Consider the following 27,089-nt stretch of genomic DNA (forward strand, 5'->3'; position numbering starts at 1 on the left):
ATGATCTCGGTTGCTGTGTTGTATTGACATAATAATAATAATAATAATAATAATAATAATAATAATAATACTGTCATATTGTTTAATTTATCTGTACCTACCTTGCTAATGTTTATGCTTATACCAATAACTACTACCTAGCATAGATCCCTGTAAGCTGAGTTATGCGCCATAGCGTGCTTAGCTGCAGCTTTCAGTGTGCGTTTTTTAACCCTGCCCAGGAGCCAATCGCCTACCTTTTGCAAAAGCCTACCTTTGGCGATTGGCTCCTGGGCAGGGTTCAAAAACTGAAAGATGCAGCTAAGTGCGCCATGGCTAAGTGCGCGTGGGGAGGGGCTTCCCTGGCGGCGGCAGCAGCGGCACCAGGAGTAGCCGCCTCACAGCTGACCACCTTGCTGCTGCTACCGCCGGCAACCCTCCCTCCCTCCGGGCCACCGCCAGGGAAGCTCCAGCCGGGCGGAGTGCACCGTATAAAACATGAAGAAAAGGTCCTGCGGAAAGGCGGGGGGGGGGGTGCCGCCTGACAGCTGACCTTTTCTTCTTGTTTTACGTTGTGCTCCGCCCGGCTGGAGCTTCCCTGGCGGTGGCAGGGTGTGAGAAAACGGCTCCGGCAGCAGGTAAAAGTCGGCCGGGCTACTGGGAGGTGGAGCGTGGCCGGGCACCGGGCGCCTGGGAGGGCGAGGGGGTTGATGGCTGCTGCCTCTTAGCTGCAGAGCCGGGCGGAGGCGAAGACAATGGCGCCCTCCACTCTCTCTCCGGCTCGAGCTCTCTTTTTCTCTCTGTTGCCGGCGTGGTGAAAGAAAGAGAGAGAGAGAAAAAGGAGGAGAGAGAGAATGAGAGAGAAAGAAATCAAGAGAGAAAGAGAGGGAAAGAAAGCAAGAGAGAGAGAAAGAGGGGGGAAGGAGGGAGAGGGAAAGACATAGAGGGAGGGGATGAGGGAGAGAGAAAGAGCAAGGAAGGAAGGAAGGAAGAGAGAAAGGAAGAGGGAGGGAGAGAGAGAGGGAAAGATGTAGGAAGGGAGACAGAGAGAAAGGGGGAGGGAGAGATAGAAAGGAGGGAGAGGGGGGTAGTAGGATAGGGAGAGGGAAAAGGAAGGGCTTGGAGAAAGGCAGGGGGAGAGAAAGATAGAAAGGAAAGAGGGAGAAAGGAAACAGGGAGGGAGAGATAGAAAGAAAAGAGGGAGGGAGGAAAATATTAGATTTGTTACATTGTATCATTATTGCTGTGAGCCGCCCTGAGTCTGCGGAGAGGGGCGGCATACAAATCTGATAAATAAATAAATAAATAAATAAAAGAGGCAGGGAGAGATACAAAGGAAAGAGGGATGGAGGAAAGAGGGAGGGAGAGATAGAAAGGAAAGAGGGAGGGAGAGATAGAAAGGAGGGAGAGGGGTAGTAGGATAGGGAGAAGGAAAAGGAAGGGCTTGGAGAAAGGCAGGGGGAGAGAAAGATAGAAAGGAAAGAGGGGGGAGAGATAGAAAGGAAAGAGGGAGGGAGGAAAGAGGGAGACATAGAAAGGATAGAATTATGGATGCAAGAACTCACTCATGTGTGATAGTGCACGCCCACACTTTATTTATTTATTTTATACTTATATGCCGCCCAGTGCCAAAGGGACTGCCGCTCAGACACTATACTTTTCCGCCCACCCCGAAAAAAAATTAGAGGGAACACTGATACCTAGTATATGCTTGACAAATAAATAAAATAAATTTTTAATAGTCTAGTTGCATTTTGGAAAAGCACCTTTGAGTCAACCATGATCTGGATGATAGACAATCTCTATAGATATTGAAATGTGTAGGGAAGGGTTTCTCAAATTGGACTTCAACTCCCAGAATTTCCAAGCCTTCAGATTGTGCAGAATGCAGCTGCGAGAACAATCATGGGCTTTCCTAAGTATACCCATGTTACACCAACACTCCTCAGTCTGCATTGGTGGCCGATCAGTTTCCGGTCACAATTCAAAGTGTTAGTTATGACCTATAAAGCCCTTCATGGCATCGAACTAGAATATCTCCAGGACCACCTTCTGCCGCACGAATCCCAGCGACCGATTAGGTCCCACAGAGTTGGCCTTCTCCAGGTCCCATCGACTAAACAATGTCGTTTGGCGGGGCCCAGGGGAAGAGCCTTCTCTGTGGCGGCCCCAACCTTCTGGAACCAGCTCCCCCCTGAGATTAGAACTGCCCCCACCCTCCTGACCTTTTGTAAGCTCCTTAAAACCCACCTCTGCCGTCAGGCATGGGGGAACTGAGATAACTTCCCAAGGCCTATACTGTTTATGTATGGTATGTTGTGTGTATGTTTTCTTGAATTATGGGTTTTTAGTTTTAATTATTAGATTTGTATTGTACATTGTTTTTTCTATTACTGTTGTGAGCCGCCCAGAATCTGCGGAGAGGGGCGGCATACAAATTTAATAAATAAATAAATAAATAAATAAATAAACAAACAAACAAACAAACAAACAAATAAATGTTTGTGTGTATGTTTGGTTTTTTAAATTAGGGTTTTTAAAAATTATTTTAAATATTAGATTTGTTATATATTGTTTCACTATTGTTGTTAGCCGCCCCGAGTCTGCGGAGAGGGGCAGCATACAAATCAAATAAATAAGTAAGTAAGTAAGTAAGTAAGTAAGTAAGTCTGTCCAGTCTGAAATTTGAAGCCTATACATTATAAAAGGTGTCAAAATTGACGAAGACTAGTCTGCAGAACCAAAATCACAAAACTGCCTGGAATTTTTATCTTTGCAGCTGGCACATATAGTTACAGCTTGACAGGGAATCAAAAGTTAAAGAATCAAAAGTTGAGCTAGGTTGCACTCTGTATATGCTCCAGGACTCTGACCCTTTAATCTTCTTATGACTATAACTTTGTTATTTCTCTCATGATTGATTTAGCTTTTATTTGTTTGTTTGTTTGTTATTTATCGGATTTATATGCTGCCCCTCTTTGAGGACACGGAGTGGCTTACAGCATATAAAAAGACAATGTACATTGAAATCCAATTAATTAAAGTTAAGACTTAAATCTAAAAACCAGAAAACCAATTAAAATGCACAAATATCCATTCAGTCAACAAACCCACCATACATCCATTGGCCAGGGGGCAGTGTCTAATGACCCCAACCTTGCCAGCATAGATGAGTCTTTAGACTCTTATGAAAGGTGAGGAGGGGGGAGCTGATTCCAGAGGGCCGGGGGCCCCACAGAGAAGGCTCTTCCCCTAGGTCCCTCCAAGCGACATTGTCTAGTTCAGGGGTCCCCAACCACCGGGCCGCGGACCAGTACCGGGCCGCGGGGCATGTTGCACCGGTCCGTGGAGTCAGCAGCTGCCGGCCCTCATGCCGCCACCCCCTCCCTCCAGCGCTTCGCCTCCCGCCGGGCAAGAGGCCTCGGGAGGCAGGTTCTGCCGGCCACAGGACGATGGATGGGACAGAGGGGCGGGAAGGACCGAGAGGCTCAAGCCTCTTTTGGCTTCTGCCGCGGGGCGCTTTTGCGTTTTTGGCTGGGGGGAGGCAGGAGGGCCAGCCTGACCCCCTCTCTCCAGCGCTTAGCTCCCGCTGGGCAAGAGGGCTTGGGAGGCAGGTTTTGCCGGCCACAGGACGATGGCGGGAAAGAGGGGCGGGGAGGACCAGCACCCCCATGCTTAATCCCACCCCCAACCACGCCCCTTTCCGCTCCCACTGGGCCATAGAAAAATTGTCTTGCTGAAACTGGTCCCTGGTGGAAAAAACGTTGGGGACCACTGGTCTAGTTGACGGGACCTGAAGAAGGCCGACTCTGTGGGTCCCAACTGGTCGCTCGGATTCATGCGGCAGGAGGTGGTCCCGTAAGAAATCTGATCCCATGCCACTGTAGGGCTTTATAGGTCATAACCAACACTTTGAATTGAATCCAGGAATTAATTGGCAGCCAGTGCAGACTGCGAAGTGTTGGAGAGTTATGGGCATGTCTGGGGAGACCCATGACCACTCATGTGGCTGCATTCTGCACAATTTGTAGTTTCTGAACACTCTTCAAAGGTAGCCCCGTGTTGAGAGCATTGCAGTAGTCAAGCCTCGAGTGCAAGGGTGGACAACAAGCAGGACTGGTGGAACGCAGTTCCACCAGTGGAAATGAAGCTGCATGTGCAGCTCCAGCTGATCGGATTACTGGTCTCAGCTCTGCTCTGTTTTTGTGGCAACCCCTGAGATATTGGAACACTGCTATCGTGTCTCCCCTGGTCCTTCTTTGCATTAAACTAGCCAGTCCCAGTCTCTGCAACTGTTCTTCATATGTGTTAGCCTCCAGTCCCCGAATCATCTTTGTTGCTCTTTTCTGCACTCCTCAACATCCTTTTTGCATGGTGGCGACCAAAACTAGATGCAGAATTCCAAGTGTTGCCAGACAAGGCATCATAAAGTGGTATGAACACTTCACATGATCTTGATTCTATCCCTCTGTTTGTGCAGATATTTTGTCCCTTTCAAAAAAGAAAAGAAAAGAAACCAAACTTTCTTTCAGATGATGTCAGACCAGTGATGGGCTCCTATGGGTACGGTCAGATATGCAGAACCGGTAGAAAAAATTTGAATTTTTTTTCTTTTTTTCCCTTCTGGGCTCTGGGTATGTTTTTCCTATTACAGTAAATGAGGTTGAATGTGTATAACTTTAGAAGAGCTGTGCATGCGTGTGTGTGTGTGTACATACATTTTATATAGTAGATAATGTATATTTTTGTGTGCCTGCGTGTAATATGTATGTACACATATGGCATATATACATAGAATTAAATAGTATATTGTTGATGTTCAGTAATAGTAAATAGAGAGGGAAATTGTATCTCTTTGAGGTGAGGCCAGGCACCCTAACCCTAATCCAAACCCTTGACATGAGTGACGTCAAGTTGGCCACCTTTAAACATGACCTTTAAGCCACTCCCGGTCACATGATTGTCACGCCACTCCCACCTGGTCACATGGTCAGCAAGCCACACCCACAAAATAAGCCACGCCCACAGTGTGGTAGTAAAAAAATTGCAGCCCTTCGCTGTGTCAGACATTTATTGTAGGAAAGTTGCCCAGTGAAAGCTGGATTTAGACTGCGATAAAGAGGGATCGTCATCAGGCGCTGTACAAGAGGAAGCCCCCAAGTGCTCCAACAGCCACGGCAGTGTTATGGGAAGAGCAGACGCCTGCAAGGAAGAGTACACAGAATCATAGGGCTGGTAGGGAAAGGAACTCAGAGGTCATCTAGTTCAGTGGGTCCAACCTCTGCAACTGGAAGGGGAGAGGGGAAAACCAGGATGCACAATAAACAGGATGACACACATGCGCATGACATCCAGCTGTACTTCAAGTTGGGTTATGCACATGTGCTTGCTGGCCAACCACTCATGCGAGTTGAGCTCTCTTTGTGTGTGTGTGTGTGACCAGGGGTGGACGGGGTGGAACGCAGTTCCACCGGCAGAAATGAAAATGCGTGTGCAGCTCCAGCTGATCGACGGCTGTCACTTCCTGGATTACCGGTCTCGGCTTGGCTCTCCTTTTTCCCCCTGCTGCTGTTGCGTCTGCGTTCCTCGCTTTGTTCCTCTTTCTTCCTTCCTGGTCTTGGACAAGCTTCCCTCTCTCCTGCCCAGCTCCCCTCCAGCCTCACGCCTGAGGTGCAAGCAGAAGACATGGGTGGAAGCGGCGCCGGCAGCACTTATGCTTCTGGCAGCACCCCTTTCGCCTAGCTGCCCAGCCTGAGGCGGGGAGGTGACCCAGGAAGGATAGCGTGGGAAACGCAAAGCAAATTGCACCCCAGCGAGCAAAACTGGTAAGGTTGTAAGTCGAGGACTTAACAGGTCACTTGAACAATGATTGTTCAAGCCACTCCCACCTGGTCACATGGCCGGCAAGCCACTCCCACCCAGTGACATGACCATTAAATCACACCCACAAGTAAGCCACACCCACAGTGTGGCAGTAAAAATTTTGGCTGCCCATTACTGTGTGTGACCCTATGGCACTGTTGTAGATCTCTGTGTAGGAGCCCCTCAAGTATTGGCGTCACTGCTATCATGTCCTTCTTTTCACTAGACTAGACCCAATTCTTGCGTCCAAACTTCACAGGGTTTTACCTTCAACAATTTTCTCTGATCTCTTAGTCCTTTTTCTCATGTGCTCCTCATCATTGGACAAAGCTAGTAAATTGAGAGAAGAAATAAATCATTTGCTGGAAAAAGAGACCGGCATTATTTCTTTGGAAATCTAATTCAGTATGGTATATCTCTTTGTTTTTTATAGCTTCAGATAATTTCTTTAGTTTGCCTAAATAGTTCAAATTTTAAAACACTGGTGTAGGAGATGACCAGGATCTAAATCCAGGCCATCTTGAATTCCGTTGATTCTTTATCTGTCACCAATTTGCTTGGACTGTTAGTAGATCAGATTCTTTGCAGGTTGCAACAAATCTTTTTTTTCCCAGGAAAACGGTTTTTATTTTTTTCCACACCAATCACATATGCAATATAATACAGTGATCCCCCGGGTATTGCGATCCCGATCATTGCGAAACGGCTATATGGCGATTTTTGAACCCGGAAGTAAAAACACCATCTGCGCATGCGCACCCTTTTTTCTATGGGCATGCATGCGTAGATGGCGCCGGGCAGATCAGCTGCTGGGCGGCTTCCCTGGGTCTTCCCCCTCTTGCTGGCGGGAGGGCGAGCGGCGGGCATCAGCGAGGAGTTTCCCCACCGCCCACGCAAACTCCTTGCTGCCGCTCGCCCGCCCTTCGCCCGCCCACGCCGTTCGCTTGCGCCGCTTCCCAGCTGAGTCCTGAAGCGAATTGGCTTCAGGACTCAGCTGGGAAGCCGCCTGCCTGCCCGCGCGCCCGCCGCTCGCCCGCCCTTCGCCCGCCCACGCCGTTCGCTCGCGCCGCTTCCCAGCTGAGTCCTGAAGCGAATTGGCTTCAGGACTCAGCTGGGAAGCGGCGCGAGCGAACGGCGTGGGCGGGCGAAGGGCGGGCGAGCGGCAGCGAGGAGTTTGCGTGGGCGGTGGGGAAACCCCAGCGCCGCTTCCCAGCTGAGTCCCCTTCCCAGGAACCCCAATCTTCGGCTCCTCGCTAGCGCTGCGGAAGTAAAAACACCATCTGCGCATGCGCAGATGGTGTTTTTACTTCCACAGCGCTACTTCGCGAAAACCCGATCATTGCTAGGGGTCCTGGAACGGAACCCTCGCAATGATCGGGGGATCACTGTATACCATCAATCTTAAAATACCATACAATAATAAAAAAAATTGAATTGGGTATTCATAATCCATCCAGTGCTACCTCCTGCACATTTGACATCTGGATAAAAAATAATTATTCAAATTTCTTATATGCATTTAAAAAGCTACTAATACAGTTTCTTTTGGCTGCTTCTTATCTTATTACATTTGATCATTTAGGCCGTCATTCTTCAATCTCCTCAACATATCCTTAATCTCAATTTCATGTATGTTTCTTACCATTACTTTTATTCTAATCACCCTTTAAAAAAGAAAAGAAAGAAACCAGAATTCCCAATCATAACGATTAAATCTTAAATTTTATCTGTTTCAGGGATTTAATATCAATTCAAAAGGGGAGGAAAATCCAAATAAGTTATCATAAATGTCCCAATTAGCCCAATTAATAATAATTACTTTTAGAAAGTAAATAAAAAAATTAAAAAGAAGAGAAGAAGAAAGAAAAGAAAAACAGGAAAGAAAAAAGGGGGAAAAGAAGAAAAACAAATCTTGACAGTCATTTGAACTGCTTGGATTTCCTGATTTCCAACACTTGACAATTGATTATATTTAAAGTTTTTCAAACTTGGCAACTTTATAATGGGTGGGTTTCAGTCCCCCAAATTCCCCAGCCAGATTTGTTGTTTATTTATGAACTATGTTCTATAGATTGAGGTTAAACATATGAAATTTGAGGCAATCTTTACTAAGTAACTGGTCACCCAGTGAAGTTAGAATGTATCTCAAAAGAGGTACTGATGACTTGGACTTGAAGCTGTAATGTCTATTTCTTTCTATTGTCTTTTTGTGTATTCAGATCTAGGCTCACATCTAGGGTTATTTGCAATGACCCAAGGTCAAGGGACTGTGATTAGGCTCACATCTAGGGTCATTTGCAATGTCCCAAGGTCAAGGGACTGTGATTTGTGTTGCGTTACTCCCACCAAAAAACATGGTGTTTACTTCTGGTTTCTGGCATAAAATGCCCATTGCAAATTATGGTTAGCTTTATACCCATGGTGTTTGCTTAATGTCCTCTGCAAAAAAAAGCCAAGACATATAATTGGATCGGTCACATGACTGTCACAATTTTCAACCCTCATTGAGCCCAGCTCAGCTATGGCCCATAAACCTAGCAATGAAAAATTTGAGCTCATTTGTGCTCATTAAGTAAAAGACTACATGTGTTAGTACTAGGTACGTAACAGTTGGGTTTGGCAATATGTAAACAAGCTAACAATGAAGCACTATTGGTTTAGGAGTTAGTTTTGGGAATTGCCATAAGAGGGAGCCAGAGACTGATTGTGTGTGTTTTTTCTGCTCATTTGTGCTCATTCATTGTGACTGCTGTAGTAAGAACCGTGTGTTCAATGATAATTTATCTACAAGCTGTACAAGCCAGGCTTGTAGTATTGTTAATGTACTGAGAGATATTGCCTAATTTGACTGTGTATGATTGGACTATTTAACTTGAGTACGATATTTGCTAAAGTAAATACTATTGTATACATTTTAATATACAGTGATAACTCATTTTATGGACTTAATTCATTCCATGACCAGGTTCATAAGTAGAAAAGTTCGTAAGATGAAGCAATTTTCCCCATAGGAATCAATGTAAAAGCAAATAATGCATGTAACCCCATCCCCAAAGTCATCCATTTTCCCCGCCTCCGGACTTCCGTTGTCAGCTGAAGCACCTGTTCTTGCATTGCTGGGATTTCCCTGAGCCTCCCCTCACTGGGATTCAAAGCAGCACCGGCAAAAATAAAGGGAATCCCAGCGAGGGGAGCCTCAGGGGAATCCCAGCGCTTTGGTTGGCAATGGGGGTCCAGAGGAGGGGCATCCCAGCGACGGCGCTCAGGTTTGTAAGGTGAAAATAGAGGCAAAAAATTCTTAAACACCAGGTTTGTACCACGAATAGTTCGTATGAAGAGGGGTAAGACGAGGTATCACTGTATCTGGTTTGTATGACTGAACCATTATTCATATCTACTGACAATCTGCTGGATATCTGCTAGAATTCCACATTGGCTTTGTGTATGTGTATCCTTGATAATGCAGGAGTCACTCTGCATACTCCTTAACAGCATATACTCCTCCACATGGGGTGGGTGGGTTGGTGAAACACAAATCACTGATGGCCCTAAAGCCAAGCAGTCAACTTACAGAACATCCAGAAACATCCTTCCTTCTGTTTTTGCCAGTTGAGAATACGGTCCAGCCAGGCAATCTGGAAGAAATCTGAGAATCGAGATAGTCCACAAAACATAACTGTTGAGGAAAGAAGATGCAAATTGGCTGATGATCCGGTTAGCGTAACGTCAGGATTAAGAAAGGAGGGGGGGAAAAGATCTATTCCTTACAAGATTATGAAAGGACTGGAAATGACACTACTCATTTTGATGAGATCATTTACTGTGTCCATCCTAGACCAGGGACGAACCTTTTTTGGTTCGTGTGCCAAAAGGGGGTGGTGGTGCGGGAGGATCACACGCATGTGTGCCCACATCCATAATTAAGAGCCGGGGTGGCACAGCAGGTAGAGTGCTGTACTGCAGGCCACTGAAGCTGACTGTAGAGCTGAAGGTCAGTGGTTCAAATCTCATCACTGGCTCAAGGTTGACTCAGCCTTCCATCCTTCCGAGATGGGTAAAATGAGGACCCGGATTGTGGGGGCAATAAAAGTGCTATTGCTAACTTGTTGTAAGCCGCCCTGAGTCTAAGGAGAAGGGCGGCATAAAAATCAAACAAACAAACAAATAAATAATTCCATGCGCCCCTCCTGTACATGCACATGTGACCCCTCCTCACTCCCGGCATGCGATGGCACACCCGTTTTTCATTTTGTGCAGGCTTCAGAGCCTTTATAGGAGCCTGGTGAGGGCGAAAATGGCCTTCCCCATCCCCCTGGAAGCCCTCTGGAGGCCAGAAATGGCCTGTGTGAACTTGGGAAACAGGCCATTTCTGGTCTTCGGGGGGGTGGGGGGGGGTGGAGGCCACTTTTGCCCTCCCTAGGCTATTAGTAAGGCTCTGGAGCTTGAGGAGAGCAAAAAACGGGCATTCCCCACCTCCTCTGGAGGCTGAAAACAGGCTATTTCCTGACTCCAAGTGGGCCCAGAAAGCCCAAAATTCAGCTGGCAGATGTGTGCATGTGCGTCAGACCTGAGCTCACATACTCACTAATATGGCTCCGTGTGTCACTTGTGGCATGTGTGCCATAGGTTCGCCATCATGGGACTGGAAGACCTCCATGGTCCCTTCCAACTATTCTATCCTGTCCTGTCCTATCTTATCCTATTCTATATTCCAATATTCTATTCTATTCCATTCCATTCTCTATTCTATTCTATTCTTCATTCCAATATTCTATTCTATTCTTCATTCCAATATTCTATTCTATTCTGTTCTGTTCACCACAATCAAGGAACTACCAACTCAGACAAACAAACACTGCTACCAACTCTGACAGGGAAAGCCACTTGGAAATAAATAGATAGCAAATCCCACTCCTTTTCAGCATTGACAACGTTACCTAGTTGGTTAATGAAACATCTGCAAACAAACCACCAAGCTCAGGAAGCACCAAGGAGCCCACAGTTCACTTACTGTTCTCTGTAAAGAGGTCCCCAGTATCCTCCATAAAATTGTTTCTTTCGAGATAGCGATTGGTTTGCATCATCACATTACAGAACATGTTTTCAAACTCCCAGGCATTTTGGAAGAGAGTATTAGAGCACGCTTGCTAGAGAGGGAAGGGTGGGAATATAAACAAAAAGGTGATTTAATTGATTGCTGCATTCCTCTTGCAACCCAAATGCTCTAGAGGTATTACAAAACAATTGATAGGAGAAAATTAACAAAAGATAAGAGCTTTTTAAAAAATGTTTTTAAGCATCAAATATCTGACTCAAAATACAAATTGCAACTACAGTGGTACCTCTACTTAAGAACTTTTCTAGATAAGAACTGGGTGCTCAAGATTTTTTTGCCTCTACTTAAGAACCAAATTTCCAAGGAAATTTGAGAGTGGAACGAAGGTCCAGTCAGTTTCCTGCCATTCCTCCTTTAATCCTGGCCGTCTCAGGCTTTTTTTGGGCTGCCAGAGAAGTCTTTTGGTGGCGCTTAAGGAGACTTTGGCAGTCCAGAGTGAACAGAGCGTTTTCCTTTCTCTGGGCGCTAGGAGAGGGAATAAACCACTTAGCTGTGGTGACTCCCTCGCGCTGCCTCCCATACACCTGGCGCGAGGTTGCCTCCCAGAGCATCTGGGCACGGAAAGACAAAAGCGGGCACTCACCTCCCCTTCTTCCTTCGGCAGCGACTGTCCTCCTCTTCTTCCTCCTCCTCCCCCCACCCAAATTCTGAGCTTTTATTTCTTTCCTAATGGGTTTGCATGCATTATTTGCTTTTACATTAATTCCTATGGGGAAAAATGCTTCTACTTAAGCACGTTTCTACTTAAGAACCTGGTCACGGAACGAATTAAGTAGAGGTACCACTGTACAACGATTGCAGTAAAATGAATGCCCTTAAAATTCCTGCAGGTGGGGCTCACAAATGTAGCATTTATGCCGGGATTGCTCCCTGCCAAAATTTGGAAACTTTAAGATGTGGACTCCAACTCCCAGAATTCCCCAGCCATTCTACTCTTACACCTTCCCCTTCCTCCCAAATCTTTGCCCTTCTGTCCAAAATCATTTCCAATGGATTAAAGATCTCCCAAGCTTTCCTTGTTAGGGACGCGGTGGCTCAGTGTATACAATGCTGAGCTTTTCGATGGAAAGGTCAGCAGTTCAGTGGTTCGAATCCCTAGCACCACGTAATGGAGTGAGTTCCGGTTACTTGTCCCAGCTTCTGCCCACATAGCAGTTCGAAACCATGTAAAAATGTAAGTAAAAAAATAGGGACCACTTTTGTGGGAAGGTAACAGCATTCTGTGTGCCTTTGGCATTGAGTCCTGCCAGCCACATGACTACGGAGATGTCTTCAGACAGTGCTGTCTCTTTGGCTTTGAAATGGAGATGAGCAGCGCCCCTTAGAGTCAGGAACAACTAACATGTATGTGCAAGGAAGTGGCAGATTGCCATTACTGCTGTTATTGGTGTGCTGTGCGTGCAGCTTCAATAACAATAACAATATAACAATAACAACAGAGTTGGAAGGGACCTTGGAGGTCTTCCAGTCCAACCCCCTGCCTAGGCAGGAAACCTTACAACTACTTCAGACAGGTGGTTATCCAACATCTGCTTCAAAACTTCCAGTTTTGGAGCATTCACAACTTCTGGTGGCAGGCTGCTCCACCGATCAACCCTTCCGACGGTCAGGAAATGTCTCCTTAGTTCTAAGTTGCTTCTTTCATTGTTCAGTTTCCACCCAATGCTTCGTGTTCTCCCCTCAGGTGCTTTGGAGGATAGCTTGACTCCCTCTTCTTTGTGGCAGCCCCTGAGATACTGGAAGGCTGGTCTCCTGTCTCCCCTGGTCCTTCTTTCCATTCAACTAGCCCTGCCCCGTTTCTGCAACCCTTCTTCCTACACTTTAGCCTCCAGTTCCCTGAACATTTATGTCCCTCTTCTCTGCACTCTTTCTAGAGTCTCAGCATCCTTTTTGCATTGTGGCAGCCAAAACAGAATGCGATATTCCAAGTGTGGCCTCATCAAGGCCTTGTAAAGTGGTATTAACCCTTCCCGTGATCTTGATTCTCTCCCTCTGTTGATGCAGCCTAGAACTGTGTTGGCTTTTTTGGCAGCTGCTGCACACGGCTGGCTCCTATTTAAATGGTTGTCCACTAGCTTCAATTGTCTTGTGGGCACATGCGCATGTCCCCAGCATGTTTTTGCTTTTGCGCATGAAGCAAAAACACGCTGAAATCTTGAGAGGGGATACGCGCACACTGAGAGATTTTGGTGATTATTTTGCTTCCACACATGCGCAGAAGCAAAAAATCACCAAAATCTCTCGCGGGTGTGCACTCCTCTAAAGATTTTGCTTCTGCACATGCGCACGAAGGAAAAAAATATGATTTTTTTTAAAAAGATGATGGGTCCCCTAGGACTGCCACCGGAGCGGTTGCATGCAAATTGTGCATTCTGGCGGCTGCTACAGGTGTACAGTCTGCTACCACACCAGTAGCAACCTACTGTAAGTTTTAGTTCCTCTTCATCCTATGATGATCATTCTAAACAGCCTGGCAACATGATCCAGACTCGCTGGGTGTAAACGAGACATCTACAGGCATTTGTTTATTGAACAAAGAAAGACGGGCGTTTCCTTACCATCTTGGCGAAGAGAAAATAAAAAAGTTGGTGGGACAGTGAATAACCAGTGCAGTGAGTATTGATCATGAGACCGGTGCAATTGTCTGGAATCCAGCATACATCAAAGCCATCCCTGTTGGAAAGCAAGTTAGATAAGCACTAGCGCTACCATTTAGACTTATACGCCGCTTCACAATCCTTTACAGCCCTCTCTAAGCCGCCCCAAGTCTGCGGAGAAGGGCGGCAAAGAAATCTAATAAATGTTGTGATTCAGCCTGAGGCTCCTCAGGGAACGGCTGGAACTCTGCCGGCTCCATGCTCAGAGGGGGAGGACGAGGAACAGGAGGAGGAGGAGGGAGAACAGCCTGAGACTCCCGGGGGGGAGCTCTCCCCAGCGAGTAGCATGGAATCATTAGATGAGAACGCACAAGCCATCATAGATATGAGGCAGAGAAGGGCAGCACAACGAAGGGGACAATTAGCCAGGTATTTTCATCCCTAATAGGCAACAGCTGGGTTTGGGTGTGGTTCTCCTCAGAAAGGTTGAAAAGGCAGGCCCGCCCTTCCTGTATTGTGGAGAGTTATCTTTTGGGAGTCCTGTGACCTTCGTGCGATCCTTGGCGTCTCTGATTCTGGCTTGTGGCCTCGAAGGCTGAAAACTTGGGGGAGGCGTGGGTTTTATTATCTACAGTGGTGTGTGTGCCAGCAAGAAGCCTGTTGTATTGTCTGGCCGTCGTGACTCTTCTGTGAAGCTTCATAGCATTCCAGTTTGTAAGAACAGTTTTTGTTATCTGTGTTTGTTTTCAAAGATATAAAATGACTTTGCTTTTTTCCAGCGTGTCTGGCTACTCTTTTTAGTTGGTGTTGATGTCTGGGGGAACCCAGACAGAACAATTAATAATAATAATAATAATAATAATAATAATAATAATAATAATAATAATGCCATTGCTCCTGGATCTTTGAACCACTGGCTGCCGCCACTACCGGCTATAATATTATTATTATTATTATAGCCGGTAGTGGCGGCAGCCAGTGGTTCAAAGATCCAGGAGCAATGGCATTGCAAGCTCTGTCCACTGGCATTTTCTTTTTTTTAACCCACTTTTTCTAACCCACTGTGCATGCAAAATAGCAACAGCATTTAGATTTATATAGATTTATATACCACTTCACAGTGCTTTTATAGCCTTCTCTAAGCAGTTTACAGAGAGCAAACCTATTGCCCCCAACAATCTGGGTCCTCATTTGACCGACCTTGGAAGGAGGGAAGGCTGAGTTGACCTTGAGCCTGGTGAGATTCGATCTGCCAAATGGCAGAATGCAAACTGTAAATCTGCCAACCATTGCAAAATGTTCTGCGCATGCGCAAAGGGTGAAAAAGTGCACAGATGAGCATAGCACCGGTGAGAAAGCTTGAGCAAGCAAGTGTGCACGAAGAGTGCACCTCTGAACCGATAGGAAAAATCACCACTGATCAAAGAACATTTCTGTTCTGCTGCCAATAGCTAATAAGAGCTGGACACTGACAATATTTTCCCTTATGGAGCACTGTGAACAAAAAAAAATTGGAAACCTCTGGCATGAGTCACTCAACTTTGTGTTGTGGAACACCTGTTTAATTATGTACAAAGCAAGCTAATCAATGAGTTGCTCGATTTAACAATAGCAATAGCATTTAGACTTATATATCACTTCATAATGCTTTACAGCCCTCTCTAAGTGGTTTACAGAGGGTAAGCATATTGCCCCCAACAATTTGGGTCCTCATTTTACCAAAATGGGACTTTTAGCCTCCTCCACTTGGCTGAGCCTGTTCCGTCCCCCAGCCATTGGTTGCTGCCTTTTCTCCCTGGCCCTTTCGCCGAATGGGTCTCAAAAGCACTTTCGCCCTGGCCTTTTGGTCACAGGCAGCAGTGGGCTACGAGCAGGAATGCTAAACTGTGCTTTTTGCCGCGGCTCATAAGTTCTTGTGGGACCAGCGCGATTATGCTGTTGCACCTGTGGAGGCAGCAAAATTGTTGTGCATGGAGCCGCAGGTGCGCCCATGTTTCAGCATGCATGGAAGCAAAAAAACCTCACTGAAACACAGGCGCACCTGTGGCTCCTTGTGCGATTTTACTGCCTCCCCAGGTGCAGCAGCAAAATCGCGCTGGCCCCGCAAGAACTTACGAGTCGCGGCGGTGAGCACAGTTTAGCATTCCTGCTCGTAGCCCACCGCTGGACATTTGGCCGCCAGCCAATCACAGGATTCGTTATTTTTCATTCGCTTCCCTGTTTGGAAGCAGCCTTTTTAGGAGGAGGAACGGGAGTTTTATATTTTAATTTGTGCGTGCAGTGTGTTTATTATTTCCTTATCAAGACATTATTTTAGAAGCTGCAGCAGCCAAGATGCTAGTAAGGAGGGAGGCTGCTGAGCGCAGCCCGCTTGCCATTCCCCAGCTCGGTGCCACCCCGTGATAATAATAATAATAATAATAATAATAATAATAATAATAATAATAATAATGATAGTGATAGTGATAATAATTACTATCCGGATAGCAATAATAATTACTCGGAGCGGCTCACAACAGCAAAAGCATTGCAATAAAATACAAATCCAATGATAAGAAAATTTTGATAATTGTGATAATTTTACTGACCTAATTTACTGACCTTGGAAGGATGGAAGGCTGAGTCAACCTTGAACCTACTGAGATTCAATTTGCCAAACTGCTGGCAGCTGGTGATCAGCGTAAGTACTTCACTCTAACCACTGCGCCACCGAGGCAAGTGGTTGTAAATTGAGGACCACCTGTTTTGGGGGAGAGGGCATCCTAGGAAAATCAAAATGATAAAGGCAAAGCGGATACCTACTGTGTTCCTAATAGGGCCGAGATGCAAACATCACTGGTTTTAAAATCCAGACAGGTGCCGCTTGTTTGGGAATAAGGAATAGTTTTGTTCATCTTTTTCCATTCCTGAGGGACTTTCCAAAATCCTGGTTTTAAAGATGGAGCAAACTCTGAGGACGGGTGGGGGGAAATGGGAAAGAGAGAATGATTGCTTAGCCTTGGCTTGAGACTTTATACTAAGTCTCTAGTCCTCATTCAGTTTTCAACTGGTTTTCTGGGCCATTTGCAATAGAAAGACAACAATTGTCTATCTGAATTAATTAGCTTATTTTCACTTTCCATGCTTGTTCCCTTTTCCTGTTTTCTTCAAAAAACCCAACACCTTCGAGAAGCAGTAGGAAGAGAGTAGCTAGCGTAAGACTAACTACCATGGCTGAGGGTGGATTTGAACCCAGTTATCCCTGTTTCTAGCCCAACACTTTTAACTATTTCAGCTCTCTCTTTCCATATTGCCAGCAACTGTTTTTCACAGATCGAGTCAGGGTTTGCTGGCAGAAGAGCTATATTTGCATGTAGAAAGTCCCGGATTTATTTCCCGGGCTTTCAAATCATATTCCAAAACTAGGAAGAGCAATTATCTCATTCAGAATAAAATAATCTCCTCTATTCCTTTGGCAGCAGTGGGTAATTGCCTTCCCAGGGCGATATATAGTCCCCAAGTTCTCCTTCATGTCTCTCAGAGTCTCTTCTAACAACAATTGTTGAAAATCATTGCTAGTTTCTGGCTGTTTTCTGCCAAACACTCCCTAAAGGTATAATATGAGCCGTAAAACAAACACATAATTGCATAAAATAATGAAGAGACCCCAGCACCATGCCAGTAGCTTGGAAGATAAGGAGGAGGAGGGGTATCCTGACTCCATGTTAGTATCAGGGGTGGGCAGCAGGCAGGACGGGGTGGGACGCAGTTCCACCAGTGGAAATTTATTTATTTATGTTATGTCCGGGTTTTAAATAAAAGATTTTTTCTGATTGGTTCCTGCGCGGCAAGCTGAAATTCTGCCGCCAAAATTAAACGGCTGTCTGTTAGTTTTGCCAACTTTTCCAGGACTATAAATAAGGCAATGGAACAGCTGTTGCCTTTGTGGGATCTAGCGTAGTTGGTGTATGTTCCTGTTTCAGTTCTTTGTTTATAATAAAAGTTCTGAAGAACTTCAACGGTCTTGTGTGTCCTGACTTAACAGTGGTGACGAAGGAGCTCGAACTCTCGCAACAACAACCTCGCCATGCAAACGTCCATGGCTCAAGCTCCCGCATTCTTTAACTCAGAAAATGAGACATGGACTGCCCACACGTCCAAATTCAGGAGCTTCTTACAAGCGAGCAATCTCCACGATGCCTCAGATGATCAGAAGTGAGCGATCTTCTTAATTACTGTGGACCTACTATTTACAGCCTTGCTAAAACACTCGCCAACCCGGAGTTATGTCGCCCCTCTCCGAGGACTCAGAGTGGTTCACAACATAAATGAAGCTGTGCACCCAGATCCAGCTGATTATCCCCCCCTCCCATCCTCCTCCTCCTCGGAAAGCGGCAGGGAGACCAGCACCGGCAGGAGTTGCAGGAGGCCCATTTCCTCCCCCCTCTTTTCTCAACAGCTGATCGGCACCCATTCGCCTAGCTACCCAGTCTGAGGCGGGGGTGACCCAGGAAGGAGAGTGTGCGAAACACAAAGCAAATTGTCACCGCAGCGAGCGACACTGGTGAGGTTGTAAATCGAGGACTTAACAGTTCAGTTGAATGATGATGACAGTGTGGCAGTAAAAATCTTGGCTGCCCATTACTGGCTAGTATGTATGTATACATGTATTGATATATGTATTTATGTATTTATTTTCTCTCCCACCTTTTATTATTTTTATTTTTATTTTTATAAAAAGGGCAGCGAACATACATCATATGCCTTCATCTCCCATTTTCCTCGGTACAACCAGGGGCATATTCCGCTTTCCGCTGCTACCAATGTGCTTCCTGCGGAACTCTGCGACCCCAACACGCGCATGCATCGGAACGACATTTGCTTCCTGCACATGTGTAGGAAGCCTAAATCTTGCACGATGACACACACGAGCACAAAAATTTGGCGATTTTCACTGTTTTTTTGCATGTGCAGAAGCAAAAAATCAGTGAAAATTGATGAAATACCGCACTTGTGCGTATCCTCACATAAACTTTTGCTTCCTGAGCATGCACAGAAAACAAGTCTTGCACCTACATGCCTGCCCGCCCGCCGGTCAGCTAAAGCTGCATGCGCACCTCCATTTTTGCTACTGGAAAGACATCCCACCCACCCTGTTCATGTAGCAACCCAATACTGAGTACAACAACCTGTGAGGTTAGTCACCCAGCTGGTTTTGGTGGCTGAGGCAGGACTAGAACTCACTGCCTCCTGTTTTCTAGCCTGGTGTCTTTAACCACTAGACTTAACTGGTTCTCTAGTTTGAGAGGAAACAACAACCCACAAACTTATTCATGAACAGATCTTGGCAATGAAACATTTTCTTTCCCAGACTTATGAAACGATTCACATCAGACTTCTCTCCCTGGCAGTAGTGGGATTCTTTTTTTAAACTACTGGTTCTGTGGGCCTGGCTTGATGTGCATGGCAGGGGAAGGGTACTGCAAAATCCCCATTCCCTCCCAATCAGCTGGGACTTGGAAAGCAGAGAATAGACGGGGGTGGGCCCAGTCAGTTAACCTTACTTCGAACTGCTCAAAATTTCTGCTACCAGCTCTCCAAATTACAGTGGTACCTTTACCTAAGAATGCCTCAACTTATGAACTTTTCTTGATAAGAACTGGGTGTTCAAATTTTTTTGCCTCTTCTCAAGAACCATTTTCTACTTACAAACCCAAGCCTCTGAAACTGTAACCGAAAAAGGCAGGGAGCAGCCTCCGTGGGGCCTCTTTAGGAATCTCTTTGGAGGAAACAGGGCCGGAAAAGGTGGGGAGGAGCCTCTGTGGGGCCTCTCTAGGAATCTACTGGGAGGAAACAGGACTGGAAAAGGTGGGGAGAAGCCTCCATGAGACCTCTCTAGGAATCTCCTGGAAAGAAACAGGACCTCCACCTCCCTGTGGTTTCCCCAATTGCACACATTATTTGCTTTTACATTGATTCCTATGGAAAAATTGCTTCTTCTTACAAACTTTTCTACTTAAGAACCTGGTCATGGATTGAATTAAGTTCATAAGTAGAGTTACCACTGTACTCAAAATTTCCATTACAATTCTCCAGAACTGATCGGAACTTGCTGAAACCCCCTCTGGTCCCTGGAACTTAATTCAATCCATGACCAGGTTCTTAAGTAGAAAAGTAGGTAGACATGGGGAACCTACCTTTCCTAACCATGGTTACCTAATTCTACTGAAATCACATTTGCATCTTCTACCTTTGTGGGTAACCGGATCCTGTTTTTCAACCTCTTGGGCTGCCTTCTCCATGAAGGTCAACAGTTTCTCCCTCAACAGCAGGATTCTCTGCCCGTCATTGGTTAATCCCAGCTGCCTTTGCCATCTCTCCAGCACCACTTTCAAATATGCTAGAGATTTTCAGAGGGAGAAAAAAAGAGAGAGAGAGAGATGGAATTCATACCACATCTCAAAAATCAAGACAGAGAGAAGAAACCCAGGAATGACATGAATGAGATATGATGTGTTGCTAAGCCTTTTCAATTTGTTTTGGTGCTTTTTGAGGGAGGTGGAAATGTAACAAGAAGACAAGAAGGGGATTGATTGATTGATTGATTGATCAATTGATTGATTGCTATCAGACCACCTTCAATTCCTAGCTACCACAAAGATTTTCTCTGGCACCAGAATGTTTGGTAGAGTAGACCTCCTTGAAGTCTAGAAGAAGGCTTTCTTTCTTTCTTTCTTTCTTTCTTTCTTTCTTTCTTTCTTTCTTTCTTTCTTTCTTCCTTCCTTTCTTCATTCCTCCATTCCTTTCCTTCCTTCCTTCTTTCTGAAATAAATTATGTTTATGTTATGAAACAAATATTATAATATTAATGCAACCTCCATCTGAAATAGATTTTCATTTCTGTCACTCCAAGACAACTGAAGTTCTTGATTTTCTCCCATCAATTTCCCAAACAGTCATTTCTAAATTATTCATTTATTTGTTTATTTAGCAGATGGCATCTACAGAGGCCATGCAACCACTGATATAGCATTTCGACTTATATAACTGCTTCACAGGGCTTTACAACCCTCTTTAAGCAGTTTATATAGAGAGTAAGCATATTGCTCCCAATAATCTGGGTCCTCATTTTACCCACCTTGGAAGGATGGAAGGCTGAGTCAACCTACTGAGAAACTACTGCCAGTTGGTGATCAGCAGAAGTAGCACTCCACCCACTGTGCCACCGAGGCTCTATATGAGGCTGATGATGATGTTTGTCTACATGTAACGGGTTGTGGACTGTCCACAATGTGTCTGCAAGTGGCTGGTAAGGCCTATAACCAGTGGTGGATTTCAAAATTTTTTACCACTGGTTCTGTGGGCATGGCTTGTGGGGCATGGCTTGGTGAGTATGGCAGGGGAAGGCTATTGCAAAATCCCCATTTCTTCCCGATCAGCTGGGACTCGGGGGGCAGAGAATAGATGGGGACAGGGACAGTCAAAGGTGGTATTTTCCAGTTCTCTGAACTACTCAAAACTTCCACTATCGTTTCTCCAGAACTGGTCAGAACCTGTTGAAGCCCACCTCTGGTCCATTGGGGCATGAAATGTTTTGCCACACGTTGGGCAGACATGTGTAGGCACCATCGTTGCAGCGTTTTCAGTTCTGATACACAAACACTAATAAAACACATTTGATTCAAACTCAACGGTGTGTAAGCAGAGAATCAACAGATATATGTATGTATGTAAAATACGTGCACACTATAATATACAAGATAAACATTAAATTAAGGTAAAAACATAATTAAAAATCACCATTTATTATGTTTAGCATATTTATTTATTTATTTATTTATTTATCTATCTATCTATCTATTTATTTATTTATTTAATTCAATTTTTTTAATGCCGCCCTTCTGCTTAGACTCAGGGTGGCTTACAACATGTTAGCATCTTTTTAACAGATTCAGCATATTCCCCCCACAATCCAGGTCCTCATTTTACCCATCTTGGAAGGATGGAAGGCTGAGTCAACCTTGGCATCTACAGAGCTCATGCAATTACCAATAGGCAAATTTAGTTTAATTAACGGAACTGGATATTGCATTCTACCCAGTCAAAAATTGCAGAAGCAGCAACTAGTCTACAACAGTTTTTTTAAAAGAAAATGATTGAGCAAAAGGACAGTATTTCAAATCACCATAACATGGTATCGTACAGTGTCGCAATAGGACAGATATTATGTATCTAAGAAACTGACCATCTAACCCAGTGGTTCTCAACCTGGGGGTCGGGACCCCTTTAAGGAGTTGACCGACCATTTCACAGGGGTCGCCTAAGACCCTGGGCAAAAGGCAAATTTCCCATGGTGTTAGGAACTAAAGCTTCTATTCTGGCACCTTAGAACATCTTTTTACAATCCGACCAATCAGGCGTTTACTGTGAGGGTGTTCCTCTGACTTTCCTGCCAATCAGCTTAAAGCTCTGTTGGGAGAGTTGGAGCTAGACTTATGATTGGGGGTCACCACAACATGAGGAACTGTATTAAGGGGTCGCGGCATTAGAAAGGTTGAGAACCAGTTGCTGGAACTGGGCATAGATAGTCTAGTAAAAAGAAGGGCTGGGGGGGACAGGATAGCTGTATACAGATACTTAAGTATTTGCCACGGAGGGGAGGGGGTCACTCTATTTTCCAGGGCATCAGAGGGCCAGACGAGGAACAACGGTTGGAAGCTGACCACGGAAAGATTCAACCTGGAGATAAGGAAGAACTTCCTGACGGTGAAAGCGATCAACCAGTGGAACGGCCTGCCAGCGGAGGTTGTCAACTCCCCAACGTTGGACATTTTCAAGAGGAGATTGGACTGACATTTGGCTGGGGTGCTGTAGGATTTCCTGCTTAAGCAGGGGGTTGGACTCGATGACCTGTAAGGTCCCTTTCAACTTTAATAATAAATAAATAAACCACTCCTCTAACTACTTCTGTTAGGGCTAATTTCTAGATCACCCATCTGCAACTAATGATATCTTCCTATTTTGTAAAACATCACCAGGAGTGTGGAGGGGAACTCAATACCATAATAACTACCAATGATGTTTCGTTAACACTGTACCGTAGTTTAGTTAATCCTTCAATGACAATTCTTAGGGCTGAACTGGAAGTCATAAAAACCATCCTGGAAGATTTTTAAGTTTTTAAAAGCTCAGACTCTGTCATCATAAGCTATGCAACGTCAGAACAGACCTGTCCTGCCATTCTGCCCTGCCTGTCTCTGGAAATAACATCCATCTTCCAAGCTTTCTTTGATCATATCCATGGTCCTCTTCAAATTGCCATGCTTTCTTCTTTGTCCCGTCAACAGAATCATTCTTCATCCACCTGTAGGACCTCCTCAAAACACGGGAGTTTCTGCCTGCCACCCAACCAACCTTCCTACTTCCAATAGCCATCTTCAAATCAAGTGTAAAGGCGCCTGCCTCCTTCCCTTCCCCATTCTCCAGCTTTCATAGACAGTGTCTTAATCCTTGTGATTTTTGTCATCTACCAAATGTATTCCTCACTCATCACTTTATCTCTCACTTTATCTCACTCATCACTCTCCATGTAGAGAGCGTTGCAGTAGTCGAATCTCGAGGTGATGAGGGCATGAATGATTGTGAGTAATGACTCCCTGTCCAAACAGGGTCGCAACTGGTGCACCAGGCTGACCTGTGCAAATGCCCTTCTCGCCACAGCAGAAAGATCGTGCTCTAATGTTAGCTGTGGATCATTTACATTATGATTTTTGACAAACGTCTCTTTTCTTTTATGTACACTGAGAGCATATGTACCAAAGACAAATCCCTTGTGTGTCCAATGACACTTGGCCAATTGAGAATTCAATTCAATTCTATGTGTGTGTTTTCCCCGCATTCATCCTGCACATGTGATGTGCACACAGCCCCCTGCATGTTTCCCACTCGCTCCCACATGTGCCCCTGCAAACACGGCAGAGACCCAAAGACCAACTGGCTGATGGGAGCCACGCATGCATGCCCAGCGGAAGTGGACTGGGGCAACAGCTTGCATGCCCACAGAGAGGGCGCTATGTGCCACCTCTGGCACGTGCATCCTATACCAGTGTTTCCCAACCTTGGCAACTTGAAGATATATTTGGACTTAAATTCCCAGAATTCCCCTGGCTGGGGAATTCTGGGAGTTGAAGTCCAAATATCTTCAAGTTGCCAAGGTTGGGAAACACTGCCCTCTACATTTCAGACAAATCATTATCCAATCCTTTCCTAAAATACCTCCAGGGTTGGAGCCCCCACAACTTCTGAAAGCAATCCATTCCCTTATTTGCAGTCAATTTTAAGTATAAGAGCTGAGATGGTGCAGTGGGTAGAGTGGAGTACTTCAAGTCACTGAAGCTGACTGTAGATCTGCAGGTCAGCGGTTCAAATCTCATCATCGGCTCAAGGTTGACTCAGCTTTCCATCCTTCCGAGGTGGGTAAAATGAGGACCCAGATTGTGGGAGGGCAATATGCTGGCGCTGTTAAAAAGTGCTATTGCACTAACATGTTATAAGCTGCTCTGAGTCTAAGAATAAAGGCGGCATTTAAAAAATTGAATAAATAAAAAAAATAAATGAATAATAATAATAATAGCCACCACAGCAGTGGCTAAAATGGGTACCTTCCAAGATAGTGAATCCAAGTACTGCATCTATGTTGATTTTGTCATGTTTTTCAGCCAGGAACATCACCGCCTTCTCCATGGCAGAAATGATAGCATTCCTCCTATCTTCTTCACAAGAGGAGGGCTGTAGGCTAACAAGACAGATCAACAGCAAAAAAACAAAATTCAGCATTTTTTGCATTGGGACAGGGAAAAGCAACAGAGGCTTTTTATAGACTGTGAAAAACCTATTTGTTCTCCTGAAACCTTTTTATAAGTCAGTTTTGTGTACACAAGCATCCACGTCAGAGCCCAGGAACCTCTGATTGACAGCTAAATTCTTTACAAAGAGCCATTAAAGTTCTTCCAGGGCCAAATTATATTTTGTTGATGGGTGTGAGTAGCTCCAAAATCACGTGGAAATGAGTGACACACAAGTTCTAGCCAAGGAAATAAATTCTTGGTTTTGTCCAAATGTTATGAAATGTCTTAAGGAAAACAATTGAAAAAAAATACTACAAAGTCATGGAAAAAAAGGAAAAAACACAAAGAGAAAGGTACACAAAGAAAAGATAAATGGCAGTTTCCAATTTCTTTACAGCAAATATAAGCATGATTACACAATTATCTCTTTAGGAAAAAACCCTCTTTCTTTTATTACCTAATATGGGGCTACCTTTCAAGAACGTTGGGAGACTACAGCCGCCCTGAGTCTACGGAGAGGGGCGGCATACAAATCTAATAAATTATTATTATTATTGTTATTATTGGTGCAAAATGCAGCTGCACGGGCAATTACAGACCTTCCCCTAGAAACATGAACATCTCGCCATCACTCCGCGAGCTGCACTGGTTGCCAATTGGTTTCTGGATGCAATTTAAAGTGTTGGTCATGACCTATAAAGCCTTTCATGGCTTAGAACCAGATTACTTACGGGACGGCCTTCTGCCTCATACATCGCAGGAGCCTGTTAGGTTCCACAGAGTCGGTCTTCTCCAGGTCCCGTCAACTAGACAATGCCGGCTGGCGGGGCCTAGGGGACGAGCCTTCTCTGTGGCTGCCCTGGCTCTCTGGAACCAACTCGCTCCAGTTAGCCACATCGCCCCCATCCTCTTAGCCATTCACAAGGCTTTAAAACCTTACCTGTGTCAGCAGGCTTGGGGCTTAACATCTTGCTCCGGTCGTAGATATGATTGTGTGATTGTTGTTGAATGAATGTTTTTTATATTATAGGGCAGTGATGGTGAACCTGTGCCACGGGTGCCACAGGTGGCACGCAGAGCTATATCTGCTGGTACGCAAGCCGTTGCCCTAGCTCAGCTCCAACATGCATGTGTGTGCCAGCCAGCTGATTTTTGGCTCACACAGAGGCTCTGGGAGGGCATTTTTGACTTCCAGAGAGCCTCCGGTGGAGGGAGGCATTTTTACCCTCTCTGGGCTCCAGGGAAGCCTTTGGAGCCTGGGGAGGGTGAAACACGAGCCTACTGGGCCCACCAGAAGTTGGGAAACATACAAAGAGCCTCCAGAGGGCGTCCAGGGGGAGGAGGAAGCTGTTTTCACCTACCCCACACATTGAATTATGGGTGTGGACACTTGCGCATGCACGATAACAAGCGTGCACACTCTCTCGGCACCCAAAGAAAAAAAGGTTCACCATAACTGTTATAGGGGTTTTAATGATTGGTTTTAGTGTTAGGTTGGGTTTCACTTTTTATATTGTATTGCATTTTGTTCTAATTGTTGTAAGGCGGCACAGAAATCCAAATAAATAAACAAACACATTTTCTAACGGCACAAATCCTGTCCATTTTTTCTACTTCATGCAAAAAGTCGGTAAGGTTTTCCAGCCAGCAGCAAAGGAAATCACTCTTTTCTTTAAGTAAATTAAGCAAGTTTTATCAACTGTACCAGGGTCAGCAACCTGTCACTCTGTAGCCACATGTGGCTCTTTCATGCTTCTGCTGCAGCTCCCTGTCACTGGTTGACTCCACAATTGGTAGGGTTTTGGGTTAGGACAGGTAGATGCTGCCCTAAGAGGAGACTCTATAGGGGGGGAATTCGACTTCCGGTCGATTCCAGAATTGAGCAGGGGGCTTCCAGTTAGGACGTTTGTGGCTCTTTCAGTGTTTAAGGTTGCCGACCCCTGAACGACATCAACCATTCCTCCTTTGTAGACAGCACCAAATCTTCTCACTTTTAAGTGAATAACAATCTTGCTGCTCTTGCCACATATCAAAACAAAGCTCTGTTCTCAGCCCCAAAGGGGAAAAAAAACTCTGGTTTCATTTGCACATTAGCCCCCCAAAACTTTAAAGCCTGTAAAATCTTCTGAATTAGTGCATGTGTTTGGATCCACAAATTGCTAGTTTCCTTGCATCAATCATCCGTCAATCATCAAAACCCGGTCATAAATGATACATATGGCCTTATCGCAGGTTTTAAATTGTTTTTAAATTGTTTTTCTTTTTAGTTGTCCTATTATTAATACTACATGTCCTGTTCTTTTCAGTTGTGAGCCGCCCAGAATCCTTAGGAAGTTGGGTGGCATACAAATTGAACTAAATAAACTAAATAAAGAAACAAACTTACATAATATCCCTTCATGATACTCACATTTCCAGTATAAATTTCAAGTACTTGGTTGAAAGAAATCGTTATTGTGGCATTTCGCAACAACAACAAAAGTGCACACCTCTTAAAAAGAACAAAGTTGCCACCGGTGGGTCACTACTGGTTTAGGTAAACCGGGCCAGACTGAGAGCAGCCCGATTCTGGTGCAGAGGAGAGCAACCAGGATGATTAGGGGCTGGAGGCTAAAACATACGATGAATGGTTGCAGGAACTGGGCCTGGCTAGTCTAGTGCAGTGTTTCCCAACCTTGGCAACTTGAAGATATTTGGACTTCAACTCCC

The 27,089-nt window shown here is 45.1% G+C and overlaps 1 protein-coding gene across 2 annotated transcripts; it reads right to left on the reverse strand.

Annotated features, from left to right (window-relative positions):
- Positions 1 to 5,035: 5,035 nt before the first annotated feature.
- On the reverse strand, positions 5,036 to 27,089 carry C9H16orf89 (chromosome 9 C16orf89 homolog). 2 transcript variants are annotated; one of them, XM_070760816.1, is made up of 9 exons: positions 26,791 to 27,089; positions 24,195 to 24,328; positions 19,784 to 19,933; positions 16,357 to 16,504; positions 13,516 to 13,630; positions 10,853 to 10,988; positions 9,413 to 9,517; positions 6,109 to 6,171; positions 5,036 to 5,181 (listed from the first exon to the last, which is right to left on the reverse strand). In XM_070760816.1, exons 2-9 carry the CDS (start codon positions 24,274 to 24,276, stop codon positions 5,111 to 5,113), a joined length of 870 nt encoding a protein of 289 aa, XP_070616917.1. In that variant the 5' UTR covers positions 24,277 to 24,328; positions 26,791 to 27,089; the 3' UTR covers positions 5,036 to 5,110. The 2 variants fall into 2 exon arrangements, with proteins under 2 accessions (XP_070616917.1, XP_070616916.1); XM_070760815.1 differs by lacking the exon at positions 26,791 to 27,089 and having other exon boundaries at positions 24,195 to 24,378.

This window comes from Erythrolamprus reginae, chromosome 9 (assembly GCF_031021105.1).
Source record: "Erythrolamprus reginae isolate rEryReg1 chromosome 9, rEryReg1.hap1, whole genome shotgun sequence".
NCBI lineage: Eukaryota > Metazoa > Chordata > Lepidosauria > Squamata > Dipsadidae > Erythrolamprus > Erythrolamprus reginae.

Bases quoted from the DNA above. Each gene is read 5' to 3' on its own strand.
- C9H16orf89 (XM_070760815.1), bottom strand. From the start codon at position 24,378: ATGCAAAAAATGCTGAATTTTGTTTTTTTGCTGTTGATCTGTCTTGTT. The intron at 13,631-16,356 runs GTAGGTATCCGC...GCTTTCCAACAG, and splicing joins TCGGCCCTATTAGGAACACA to GGATGGCTTTGATGTATGCT. The intron at 9,518-10,852 runs GTAAGTGAACTG...TTTCCTCAACAG, and splicing joins GGACCTCTTTACAGAGAACA to TTATGTTTTGTGGACTATCT.